The 13,175-nt window shown below is 60.4% G+C and overlaps 1 protein-coding gene across 4 annotated transcripts in view; it reads right to left on the bottom strand.

The window, feature by feature from the left end:
- The window catches only part of RGS12 (regulator of G protein signaling 12), a 134,918-nt gene that overhangs the window by 64,112 nt on the left and 57,631 nt on the right, over positions 1–13,175 (bottom strand). Inside the window, exon 1 of one of the 4 annotated variants that reach the window (XM_066386836.1) lies at positions 8,171–8,353. The exons of the other annotated variants lie outside the window; for them this stretch is intronic. Within the exon in view, the coding sequence (XP_066242933.1) occupies positions 8,171–8,224 (54 nt within the window). The 5' untranslated portion in view covers positions 8,225–8,353. Of the gene's footprint in view, positions 1–8,170; positions 8,354–13,175 lie in introns of those variants that run through there. 4 annotated transcript variants of the gene reach the window in all.

Raw genomic sequence — 13,175 nt, 5'->3', positions numbered from 1 at the left:
GAGTTTATTCCTGGCAGGAATTTGGACCACACACATTCCAAATATATTCTAGTTAATGTTTAGAAAGTTGAAATGATTTATATGAAGAGTGGTATATGATGAATCTGGCCTTTATCACGGTGATTCTGTTAGTAACATTACACAAGATAAATTATTAGAATATACCATTTCCAAATTACCTTGATATATAGCAATATACAGTGATATAAATTTTCAGTTTTGAGCTACTGACAAAATTTTCTACCTTTTTTTTTTACATGAGAATGTTTTATATTTTTAACATTATTATTATTATTATTTGTATTTTTCTGAAGTTGGAAACGGGGAGGCAGACAGACTCCCGCATGCGCCCGACCGGGATCCACCCGGCACGCCCACCAGGGGGTGATGCTCTGCCCATCTGGGGCGTCACTCTGTTGCAACCAGAGCCATTCTAGCGCGTGAGGCAGAGGCCATAGAGCCATCCTCAGCACCCGGGCCAACTTTGCTCCAATGGAGCCTTGGCTGCAGGAAGGGAAGAGAGAGAGAGGAAGGAGAGGGGGAGGGGTGGAGAAGCAGATGGGCGCTTCTCCTGTGTGCCCTGGCCGGGAATCGAACCCAGGACTCCTGCACACCAGGCCAACGCTCTACCACTGAGCTAACTGGCCAGGGCCTCTACCTTGGACATAAAAAAATATTAAATTACCACATATGGCTCTGAAATAAGGAACCAAAGGCCTGCAAGTTGCCCAATGGCACCCAAAGCTTTAAATACAAAAAGAAAGATAATCCAAATGATGAAAAACCTTAATGTAGCAATCCAATTTATATCTATGTAACTGGATACATATTTGACCTTTCAAACACCTGACCATTTGTTTTCAGGCAGCCCCTCACTGGCCGCGGTGCTTTAGGGAGCAGGCAGGTCCCCATGGGGCAGGGAAGACCTGAGAGGCGGGACCAGGGGCAGCAGACCGGGGGGCACAGTGAGGCACACAGGACACTCGCTGCGCAGCTCCTAGCCTGCCGGTGGGATCATGTGAGGGGACTCGGGCCTGCTGTGCCCTCTCACCAGCCTGCCCCCTGCCCCCTGAGCCCAGGGGTCTTCTCACCCAGCATGCTTCTTCAGGGACCTGTCCGATCAATTCAATGGGCTGTGAGCAGCATTTGTTAAATAACAAACTAAGATGAGACAGACCGTGAGAGCCATCCTAGGGGCTGTGCTGCCTTGATCTGGCTTCAGAGCAGGCAGAGCACGTGTGCACAAGGTCCTGCTGTGACTCGCACTGTGGGCTGTAATCCCAGGACCCTGAGAGCTCTGTTCAGAAGGACCCAGTCCTGTCTGTCCCCTCCCTGTGCCCCCGGAACGCCCCTCCCTGCGCCCCTGGAACTCTCATGGGCAGTCTCGCCTGGTGAGCCCGCCCTCCTGGGCTGCAGCGCACCGACACCTTCTCAGAAGCCTTCCGTGCGAGGCCCACCACAGCTTTGACAAGTGCCCTCGGGCAGCTCCCGGGCCCATCAGGTACTTGGGAGGGACCTCCTGCAGCCCGGGCAGGGCAGGGCCTGCGCACGGCAGCTGTGCTCCAGGTCCCACCCCGCACCAGCATCCCACACGTTCACACGCATGTGCACATCACACTGCTCTTTCCAGCAGGTGTGACGGAAGAGACAGCTGACAGAGGCTCTGGAGACGAGGAAAGGCGAGGAAAGAGGCACCGACTTCCAGGTTCAGACCATGGTGCTCACCATAAGGAATTCCTGCAACCCAAGAGATGATGAGGACGGGATGAAGGCACAGGGGGTGCGTGCGGTACTACGCAGTGACAAACAGATCGCTGGACCCAGGCAGGGATGCTGACGAGGGGACGGGCGCCCACAGCGCAGCACGCCGTCCGGGGAGCCTGAGAGGAGCGGCTGGGTGGTCGAAGGTCTGCACCCAGACGGAGCTCAGAAGGGAGCTGTGCTTCTTGTCAAGTGTGTGCGCACATGCGCATGAATGTGGTCCAAAGAGCTCTTCCACATTCAGTAAAACCAGGCAGACCCACAGTGACAGCCCTCTCCTGAGAACTGAGTAGCTCGTGCTCCGTCATGCCCTGGGGGGAGACTACCACTACTCACTGGAAACACGTTAGAAGTCAGAGGGACCAGCCTGCTGGGGCAGTACAGGCTCTGCCCCAAAGCTGTCCTCGGCGCCCCGGACCTCGCTGGCCTGACCTGACAAAGACAAGAGTCCCCGATACGGAGACGGGGAGGGGGTCGCGGCAGGGTCTGGGATGACATTCGGGGTTGGCATGCCAACAGGACAGCACTGAGCCCTGCAAGTGAGGTCGGTGTGAACACTGGCCTTGGAGAAGGCTCAGCCCAGACAGACACTGCCGCCTGTCGATGCTGAGACTAGCGCCCGAGGCCTCTCACCTGAACTTGAAGCCCACCCCAGGGGCACACTTCCTCCACAGAGACCACCTCAGGAGGGAGCCCTGTGTCCTGCCAGGGTGGCTTCTGCAGCCCCCGATTACCCCAGGCCCCCAGAGCGGGGCGCAGGCAGTGGAGGGAGTTGAGGGTGTGGGTCCTGGAAGTCGGCTGAGACTGCTTCCCGGTGGAGGTGCTCAGCTCCAGGGGAGGCGAGTTCAGAATCGCCAGGTCTCCGCCTCCAGCCACCGGGCTGGGCAGAGGAGGCGGCAGGCAGAGGTGGTGTCCCGGAGACTCTCAGTGGAGAGGGGTGTGGGAGGAGGGCTGTGCGGGGCAGAGTCGGGGGCCCAGGGCTCCAGGGGGGAGTGCAGCACTAGGGACAGGTGTGGGGCAGAGTCAGGGGGGAGTGCAGCACTAGGGACAGGTGTGGAGGGCTTGCTGACATGGATGACTCAGGGCTAGCCGAGAAGAGCAGCCTCAGAGAAGATTTGGGTGTGGAGAAGTCCAAAACCAACACGGACACTTTGGCCGCCAGGCCTCCTGCATATCCAGGGAGGAAGAGGAACATGGATGTATGGGGTCTGTGAATCCCGCCACAGGGGCAGGTTGGGGGGTAGTCTCTAAGTGACAGCACAGAAGGACCTGGGGCAGGAGGGAAGAGGCCAGAGAAGAGCTGCCCAAAGGCTGGGCATGCAGACAAGCCCTGCTCCAGAGGACGAGAAGCAGAGTTCCCAGCCGCTGGGGGTCAGGGAAGAAGGGGCAGAGAAGGGGACATGCGTGCATCCATCAGGGCCTGGAAGCAGGGGAGATGGGACAGCTCTCTAAACGGGGGCCAGAGAGGAAGGCTGTCAGTTCCGGATGACTGCTTCTTGGGGAGCAGGGACTGAGAAGAGTTCCCCTCAGATACACAGCTTACAGGAGTCAGAGCGCTAAAAAGTGAGGAAAGAATTGACCGGTGGTGGCAGTAAAAGAGCCTCGATCCAGAGTACCAAGGTCGCGGGCTTGAGCCTGGAAGTCGTTGGTTTGAACACAGGGTTGCTGACTTAAGCCCAAGGTTGCCGGTTCAATCCCTGGTCAAGGCATGAATGAAAGGCAATCAATGCACAACTGGAGCACCAAAGTGATGCTTCTCTCTCTCTCTCTCTCTCTCTCTCTCTCTCCTCCTCTCTCTCTCTCCCCTCCTCTCTCTCTCTCCCTTCCCCACTCCTCTCTCTCTCTCTCAAAAAAAGAATTTAACCAACTGAGTCGGGTAAACTCAGCCCCTCATCCACTTGGCTTTGTGGGGCTGAGTATGTGGGACCAGCGGCCAGGACTCTGCACAGGCCGGGGGTCCACATGGGGAAAGGGACAATGGATACAAGCCGGTCCATCCGAGCTAGACAAGAACCTCAAATGTCAAGGAGCGCGGTGCCAGCCGTGAGCTCATCCCTGCCAGGCTCCTCGACAGCAGGAGGAGGTGCCGCCAACACGTCGCCCGCAGAAGGGCATGCCTGGCGCTCCTCACATCCCACGGCCACCAGCAGCCGAGCACACAGCTCCAGATGCACCCCACGCCCCTTGGTGGTCCCCTCCTTCCCTGGGGCCCAGGCTGAGCTGAGAGTGCAGAGGGGACCCTCCCCTGCCCAGGCTGCCTGCTGGCCCGAGAGGAGCAGGACGGTCCTGGACCATGACGCAGGAATGAAGGCCTGGCTCTGGCACCAGAGGGACCTCACTTGTCACCGGTGGCCCCAACTGCTCTTGACCGCCAGGCCATCCTGCTGGGGACGCTCTCATTTCGCCAGGCACAAATGCAGAGCCCTGCCCTCCTCAACAGCAGGGCCGGTCTCGCCCGCACCCTGCCCGGCCCCCTGGGGTCCTACTCCTGCTCCCCTCGTGCACAGGCGCTCCACGCTGCCCAGAGCGCACGCAAGGGCCAGCACGTTCGTCTCCGACCCTGCTTGGAGCCCCAGTGCAGAAGCAGGTCAAAGCCCTCGGCCTCTGGAAACCCTTTCCTTCAGACCTGCGCAGCCCGAGTCAAAGCTGCTGCGCCACGTGCTCCCACACCGCTGCAGACGAGCCTCTGCCTGATGCCTGCTGCAGCCCAGCCTGCACCTATGCCAGGAAGGGGGGAGAGACCACGGCAGTGACAGCCGCTGCAGCCCAGCCTGCACCTATGCCAGGAAGGGGGGAGAGACCACGGCAGTGACAGCCGCTGCAGCCCAGCCTGCACCTATGCCAGGAAGGGGGGAGAGACCACGGCAGTGACAGCCGCTGCAGCCCAGCCTGCACCTATGACAGGAAGGGGGGAGAGACCACGGCAGTGACAGCCGCTGCAGCCCAGCCTGCACCTATGCCAGGAAGGGGGGAGAGACCACGGCAGTGACAGCCGCTGCAGCCCAGCCTGCACCTATGACAGGAAGGGGGGAGAGACCACGGCAGTGACAGCCGCTGCAGCCCAGCCTGCACCTATGACAGGAAGGGGGGAGAGACCACGGCAGTGACAGCCGCTGCAGCCCAGCCTGCACCTATGACAGGAAGGGGGGAGGGACCACGGCAGTGAGAGCCGCGCAGCCCAGCTGCACCTATGACAGGAAGGGGGGAGAGACCACGGCAGTGACAGCCGCTGCAGCCCAGCCTGCACCTATGACAGGAAGGGGGGAGGGACCACGGCAGTGAGAGCCGCGCAGCCCAGCTGCCTGAACCTGGCGCAGAAGGAGCCACTGTCTCAGCCTGGCGGTGCTGGGCACTGCACACACAGCATGGTGGGCACCCGCCTCCACAGCAGAGGGGAGCAGAGGACACAGGGTGGGCAGCAGGTCAGCAGCACCCTGGGCCCCACATGGGACTCGCCCCCGCTGCTCAGAGGAGGGAAAGGGCGGCCTGTGTTCAACACTGGTCGCCATGGCGTCGCCACGCTGCTCCTGCCCTGCTTCCAACTCATAAAGCCCTCCAGCCGGGCCCTGAGAGCTGCCCCCAGCAGCAGCAGCGATGGTCACGGCCCTCCAGCCGGGCCCTGAGAGCTGTCCCCAGCAGCAGCAGCGATGGTCACGGCCCTCCAGCCGGGCCCTGAGAGCTGTCCCCAGCAGCAGCGATGGTCACGGCCCTCCAGCCGGGCCCTGAGAGCTGCCCCCAGCAGCAGCAGCGATGGTCACAGCCCTCCAGCCGGGCCCTGAGAGCTGTCCCCAGCAGCAGCAGCGATGGTCACGGCCCTCCAGCCGGGCCCTGAGAGCTGTCCCCAAGAGCAGTGACGGTCACGGCCCTCCAGCCGGGCCCTGAGAGCTGTCCCCAACAGCAGTGACGGTCACGGCCCTCCAGCCGGGCCCTGAGAGCTGCCCCCAGCAGCAGTGACGGTCACGGCCCTCCAGCCGGGCCCTGAGAGCTGCCCCCAAGAGCAGTGACGGTCACGGCCCTCCAGCCGGGCCCTGAGAGCTGCCCCCAAGAGCAGTGACGGTCACGGCCCTCCAGCCGGGCCCTGAGAGCTGCCCCCAACAGCAGTGACGGTCACGGCCCTCCAGCCGGGCCCTGAGAGCTGCCCCCAGCAGCAGTGACGGTCACGGCCCTCCAGCCGGGCCCTGAGAGCTGTCCCCAGCAGCAGTGACGGTCACGGCCCTCCAGCCGGGCCCTGAGAGCTGTCCCCAGCAGCAGTGACGGTCACGGCCCTCCAGCCGGGCCCTGAGAGCTGCCCCCAGCAGCAGTGACGGTCACGGCCCTCCAGCCGGGCCCTGAGAGCTGTCCCCAACAGCAGTGACGGTCACGGCCCTCCAGCCGGGCCCTGAGAGCTTTCCCCAGCAGCAGTGACGGTCACGGCCCTCCAGCCGGGCCCTGAGAGCTGTCCCCAGCAGCAGTGACGGTCACGGCCCTCCAGCCGGGCCCTGAGAGCTGTCCCCAACAGCAGTGACGGTCACGGCCCTCCAGCCGGGCCCTGAGAGCTGTCCCCAGCACAGGAGCTGTGGAGCCTGCCCAAGGGGGCTGCAGGAAGCTTGTTAAAGCTTTCTTCTGTGACGACCTGCTTCTCCCAGGCTGTGGGCTCACGTCTCCTCAGCCAGTGCCTCCCTAGCAGCTGGCCTGGGACCGCCCTCGTGTGTGCTCTAAAGACAGAGGGCTCGGCTCTGGCGAAGGGGCATGGACACTCTCAGCCTACTTCAGCTGCATCTCGCTTCAAAACAGACGGGGAACTGGTCCAACCCTCCGGCCAGTGAGAGCGTCCACTCCTGGGCAGGCCCGTCGGCTCTCCTGGGCATGTCCAAGAGGCCTATGGGAAAAGCGCCTGTAAAGGCCCCGAGCTCTCCACTTCACCGTGAAAGCAGCTCTCGAGGAACACAGACTTTTAAACAAACGCCCGGTCACAAAGCACGGTCTCACTGCGCACACGCCCTCTGCACGGAGCCCAGCCTTCTGGGCCCCAGCATTGTCAAGACGAACAGGCTGAGGGCCAGAGAGGAGCCTCCCACACGGTCCCTCCAGCCTCAGCCCCGCCCACGTGGCCAGACCCCACGCAGGGCTGCCCTGTGATGACTGACCTGGTGCCCCAGCACCCCCCACCCCACTGCACAGGAGGGAGCGTCAGTTCCTGTACAACCACAACTAGACGGTGTTAGCACACGGAAGCAAGCAGCTCACTTGCCAGGTGGAGCATTTGCAACCATTTCCAAAGTAATCCAAATCATTATATAGGCTAGAAGTACAAAGGCAGATTTTAGTGACCATTTAAAAAAAAACTCAGAATAAAAGCCAACATTTTCTACAATTTGCCTTAATATTCTATTAAAATGAAAATGCAGTCTACATAGAGACAGAAACAACTGGTTACTTAGTCCATTAAGGACATAATCTGTCCAAAACACACCTCTCCAGCCCGGATGTGAAGCTGACTTAAAGGAACACATGTTCACCCGGCACAGAGGGCCGGAGGCCAGGAGCCCCACACGGTCAGCACTGCCCCTCCAGCCGGTCAGTCCGCTGTCAGCACAGGGGTTCCAAAATACATACTGAACATTTTTAAAATACATTAAAATCTGAAAGTATTTCAGCAGCATAATTTTCCCCTGTTCAGCAGTGTTATTTCTGCTTCCTATTTAAAAGGAAGGGTGCCGTCCAGTTTCCTGTCCCCAGGCTCCAAGCCCAGCAGGTCAGAGCGAGTCCCGTCCCCTCACTGCCTCCAGAAGGCTTTCCTAGACCCTAGGGAAGCCTGTGAAGATGCACCAGAGAGCACAGGTGTGAGACGCACTGCAGCTAGTGACCGTCTCCTGCAAACACTTCAGTTTAGGTCTGCGCACAGGAGAAAAATAAACATTACTCTCTAACCTTTAACAAATGTTAACAATAAGTTAACTTGATAAACTCAGAATAATCAATCATTAAATATGGTTGCCAGGGGCTCCCTATGAATGTATAGAAAACAGAATCAACTTGTGACATTTGAAAATGTGAGATGTAAAGTAGCAATTAAGAGTATAATAGATTTTAATACACTTATCTAGTTGAAATTTACTATTTCGACAAAATAAACTCACTCATCTTTAACAGCTGTTAGCATTTCTATGGGAAGGACAGAGAGCACCGTGCTGTCTGTCTGTCGAGCTGACTTAGGGGCCAGCAGCGTGGCCCCCAGGAGGCTGGGCTGGCCCCTGGCGCGACCCACCGCCACCCTGCCCGCTCTGGGTGCCGGCCTATGGCCGCAGAGCCAGGCGGTCACTTAAACGCTACCATTCGCTAAACAGGCTGAAGACAGAGCAGTCATCAAAATGCCAGGTTTTCTTCCACAATTCTGTTTAAATGACAAGAAACAGCTGGAATAACTTACCTGCTGATCACTTAAAATATGTGTTTCCTCTGACAACCCTTTTCCCAAATTCATCTTAAGACAAGAAAACTTCCGAACCTCGCCCGGCACGCAGATCTAAAATACACCGTTCGCACCACAGCATGCCTGTGCACGTCAGGGAAGTTTAAAGACATTTCAGATGAAGTTCCAGTCGGCTCCCTTCGTAACCCATGGCAACAGGACACTGCAGGAAGCTGTGGCTGGCCAGGGACTCAGACTCTGGATTGTCTCGTGCAAAGAAAAAGCCGTTTACATAAATCTCACTGTGAGATCATTTTTCAAGTATTTCCTCTATCAAATCAGAAGAATAACACTGCAGCTGATAGGGGTAATTTCTCAGTCGGAACACCAGCTGCAGAGAGCGGCAGGGAATCAGCAGCACGGGGCAGTCCACAGCCTTAATTACAGTCGCTGGTCCTATTGTTAGCCTGCATACGCACGAGTGCGCGTGGTGCCAGCCGGCGGACTCTGTGTCTTCCTGACCCTGCCCCGGGGCCTCTACCCAAGACCTGCTTTGCCTGTCTCCCCACATCTGACACAACCCAAGTGAGAACACCACGACCGGTCCTGGTTTAAAAAAGGACGGAGAGGAACTAGTTCTAGAACCTGGGTGTCCCTCAGAACTACCTGTTAGCGTCCTGGAGGCTCACCCCAGCGCAGCCTCACTGTCCCGTCTCACCGCAGTGGACATCAGCAGGGTCTCACTGGGACAGCTGAGGGGTCCACTAGACTCCCGCAAGGTCAGGAGGAGCAGGCCTCAGAAAGCATCTCGTCTGGGTTGCCATCAGCGCCCACGTGGACACCGGGCTGGGATGATGGCCCTCCAGTTTGGGGTCAGGCCATCCACTGACAAGTACTGAGCCCACCCTCCCTTCTGCTCTTCCCCGGGAGGACCCAAGAGTTCCGACATGAGCACCCATGGACAGAGTGAGGCTCCCGGCTCTGCTTACCACAGAAACACACACCTGCCTAAAAAGAGGAGAAGGGGAGGAGGGGGAGGGGAGGAGGACAAGGAGGGGGAGGGGAGGAGGAGGGGGAGAGAAAGAGGAGGGGGAGGGGGAGAGGGAGAAGGAGGGGGAGAGAAAGAGGGGGGGAGGGAGAGAAGGAGGGGGAAGGAGAGAAAAAGAGGAAGGGAGGAGGAGGAGGGGGAGGGGGAAGAGGAGGGGAGGGAAAGGAGGGGGAGGGGAGGGGAGGAGGAGAGGGGAGGAGGAGGGGGAAGGGAAGAAGGAGGGGGAGGGGGAGAAGGAGTGGGAGGGGAGAAGAGGAGGAAGGGTGGAGGAGAGGAGGAGTGGGAGGGGAGGAGGGGAGGGGAGGAGGAGAGGAGGAGTGGGAGGGGAGGAGGGGAGGGGAGGAGGAGGGAGAAGGGAAGGAGGGGGAGGAGGGGGAGGGAGGAGGAAGAGGGAGAGGAGGTCAAAGAGGTGGTGAAGGAGCTGAAGGAGGAGGAGACAGCAGGTCTAGGGCTGGGGCAGTGAGGGTGGGCGGGGCGGGGGGAAAGCACTGGGACTTGCGGTCAGAGAAGTGGGGTGGGAGCAGCAGCCATCAGCCTGCCTGGACGACATGGGTAGGACCCTTCATGTGCACTGCTGCCCCTCCCTAGAACCTGCAGCCGTGAAACAAGTCATGGAGAAGAGAAGCCTGCCAAGTCACTGTTAAGTCCCCTGGCGCACCACGTCCCCTGTTCTCCGGGCCAGGAGACTAGGATTCACTCATCAGAATCAAACATGAACACTGGGCAGTGTGATGGAAGGGGCTTCCACTCACAGAGCAGACCCTGTGGACACTGAACAAGGTGAGGTTGCTGTGAGCCTGCCTACCTCCGCAGGCAGCGACACCAAGGTGGGGAGCTGCCCGAGAGCTGTGTGGCACAGGGGCAGCCGGGCCACGCCCGAGGCAGACACCGGCCACAGCACCGCCCTTCCTCTCCCGACCCTCATGCTCCTCTGGCCCAATTCACCCCCCGACACACACACACGCACCCACACATGCGTGTGCACACATACGTTCTCAGAGAAAACACAGCAGAGGGTTCTGGAAAGAGCTGGCGATGGTGGCCTCCAGGCCAGCGCAGTGTGAGCATTTGGGAGTGGCAGGGGGTCCCGGGGACATGGGAGTGGCAGGGGGTCCCGGGGACAGGGGAGTGGCAGGGGGTCCCGGGGACATGGGGCTCTCTGGGCAGCGCAGGGAAAATGTCAGAGGAGGGGCCAGCCAGAGGGCCAGAGGAGAGGGCAGCAGAGGGCACTCCAGCAGGAACAAGGAGCCCGAGGCCGAGAGCACCTCCTGAGATGTGTCCAGGGCCCAGAGGCCTGGGCAGGGAACGCTCCTGTGCAGGGCCTGTCCCAGAGTGCACCCCACACTCTGGGTGCCAGCGTGGTGCTCACTAGCCACTGCCTCCAAACCCACGCCAGTCTTGGAAGGCCCTGGAGCCAGCAGGCCTTCCCACGTCCTCTGCCCAGTCCTAGGCCCAGCTGGGACCGAGGGGACAGACATACACGCTCTACTCAAGGTTCACAGTAACAGAGCAGATATGAGCATGAATAGCGAGACCACCTCAGATGAGGTTCCCATCGCCCTACGGCCCCTCAGCTCCCCAGCAGGCAAGGCTCAGACCACCCGACACACAGGGATGTCCAAGGCTTCCCCAGGAAGAGGTCGCGAGGCTCGCTAAGGGACGAAGGGCAGCAGAGGGTCTGCTGTGTGACCCAGGAGGGGCTCAGGCAGCGCGGCCTCGTGGGCCCTCCCTGTGTCTACCCCCAAGCCTCCCGAAGCCAGGGCTGCCTCTGACCCTGTGTGTGGAGACCCTGCCTGAGTCTCCCCCCAACTCGACGTCACCCCTGGGCCCAGGGAAGGTGTCTGTTTGCTGCCTCACTGGCCCAGGCCCCCAGCCCCTTACCTGGACCACCACATGACCCATAGTCCTAACTGCCCCGCCAGCTCCCACTGCCCGTTCTCAGCTTGGGGGCCAGAGGGGCCCTTCTCAAAGCTGGCCCAGAGGCCACCCCGTGCAGCACGCCTGTGCACGTGCACTCGCAGCACACACACTCCCACACACTCCTGCTCAGGTTGCTGCCAGCAGAGGCCCCTCCACAGGGACAGGGGCTATCGGTCTGTTCACAGGGGACGCTGCCACAGGGGACGCTGCAGCGGAAGCCCCAGCGCTGCCCCCCCACCCCCCACCCCCGCCGAAGAAGTCTGGACACGTGCTGGACCTTGGTGCCCCCTGCTGTCCAAACCGGGATCTGCCGGTCCCTGCCATCAACACCTGGGCGCCCTCTAGCTCAGCCCAAGCGAGAGAAACCTCGTGGGCTTCCTCCAGCCTGTGCTCTGGTCAGTGTTCTTCAACTGCCGGTCTGGGGACTGCGATCCACCAGAAACTTCGTGCCGATCCGTGAAAGAGTTAACCACCCTACTGTTGTTAAAAAAACCTGCTCTGGCTGGTGCAGAGGAAGGGCCGGGCTGGAGGGGCTGCAGGGGCAGCGAGAGGCAGGAGCCATCAGGGGCTGCAGGAAGGGGTGGGGAGCTCCGGTCAGGGATGTAGGCTACAGCCAGCCAGTGACAGAGTCCCGGCCAGCAGGACAGGTGGCCAGCAGGAAGAGGGTGGTGCCTGGGCCATGGGGGGGGGGGGGGCTGGAGGAGCCCACACACAGGCCAGAGAACAGTCTGGAGCAGGGCTGGGTCTCCTCCTGGGCCCTGCCTCCCGCTCAGCCCGGCACGGGGAGCAAGCTCACCAGGTGGCCTCACCAGGGCAGCCCCAGCTCTGTGGGTGACGCTCAGTCCACCACTCAGCTCTGCCCAGATGTGTGAGCTGCATGGCCGCATGCCAATAAAACTGTCTTCACCAGCCTCGGCCCAAACCACCACACCTCTGCCAGCCCAGCCCCACCCCCCTTCTCTCTGGTCTAGTCCACAGTGTGGACCACTCCTGGTCTTTGGAAACTTGAGAGCCTCGACTGCGAAGGTGGCTGTGTAGCCCCCAGCTGCCTGCACTGCCCCCCGTGAGTCGCACAGCCCCTGCCAGCCTCCACGTGTTGCCAGAGGGGCCCTCTAAACATGCGCGTGACCCCTCCAGAGGAGGGCGCCCAGCTCTCCACAAAGGCCGCAGAGCCAGGCCTGGACGCGAGGAAGTCGCGTTCTCACCGGCCCCCAAGGCTTCCTTCACACTTCAAACAAAACCCAAGGTCTCAGCCTGACCACCCGCCCTCTGTCCCCACATATGCTGCCTGTCCCCTGTCCCTAGACCTTCATGGCTGGTCCCCTCTTAGCAGCAAGAGCTCAGAGCAGCCCCCAGACCATGGCATGCGAGGAAGCCCCACCTCTCCCCCACACACCTGGCCTTGCCCCCACTGCCGTCACCTGCCCGGGAGTCGCTGCCTGACGTCCTCCTGTCTGAGGCACCTGTCTGGTCACATCTCTCACCTGGAGAGCGGTTCCCTGAGAGTGACCCCCTGAGCAGGGTGTGGACTCAGGCGAGGGCAGGAGCCTCACGTGGCGTCCGGCAGTGCAGGTTATGGTGACCCCACTCTGCACAGGGCCCGTGGGGTGGGGAGCTGCCCTCAGAGACTGCGGACACCATGGTCCTCATCACCTTACACAGAAACATGAGCCAAGCAGACCCCAAGGGGGCGGCGGACGCTGCAGGTGCCGGTGTCAGAGGATGACTCTAGGAACAAGGACCTCAAGGGCTTAGTACTTCTTACGAAGTCACAGCATTTAAACTGAACATGATGGCCACTGCTGATTTCTGAATTCCTGTCCACACCAAGCTGCTTGGAAGACTGAAAATGTGACATTTCAAGTCACAGACAACGTGACCAAGTGGAGTCGGAGACCCCAGGGCACCTCCGCCTCTCCAGCACGTGTGTGCTCTGCAAGCCTGCAGCCTGTGTCCTTTCCCTCCCACTGTCCTCTGGCTGCACAGCCGCCTCCGGCCTTTCCCTCCCACTGTCCTCTGGCTGCACAGCCGCCTCCGGTCTCTGAGACCCCAGGG

This window comes from Saccopteryx leptura, chromosome 5 (genome assembly GCF_036850995.1).
Source record: "Saccopteryx leptura isolate mSacLep1 chromosome 5, mSacLep1_pri_phased_curated, whole genome shotgun sequence".
NCBI classification, from domain to species: domain Eukaryota; kingdom Metazoa; phylum Chordata; class Mammalia; order Chiroptera; family Emballonuridae; genus Saccopteryx; species Saccopteryx leptura.
The sequence above is the reverse complement of the archived record's forward strand: the minus strand, read 5'-3'. Positions and strand labels throughout refer to the sequence as shown.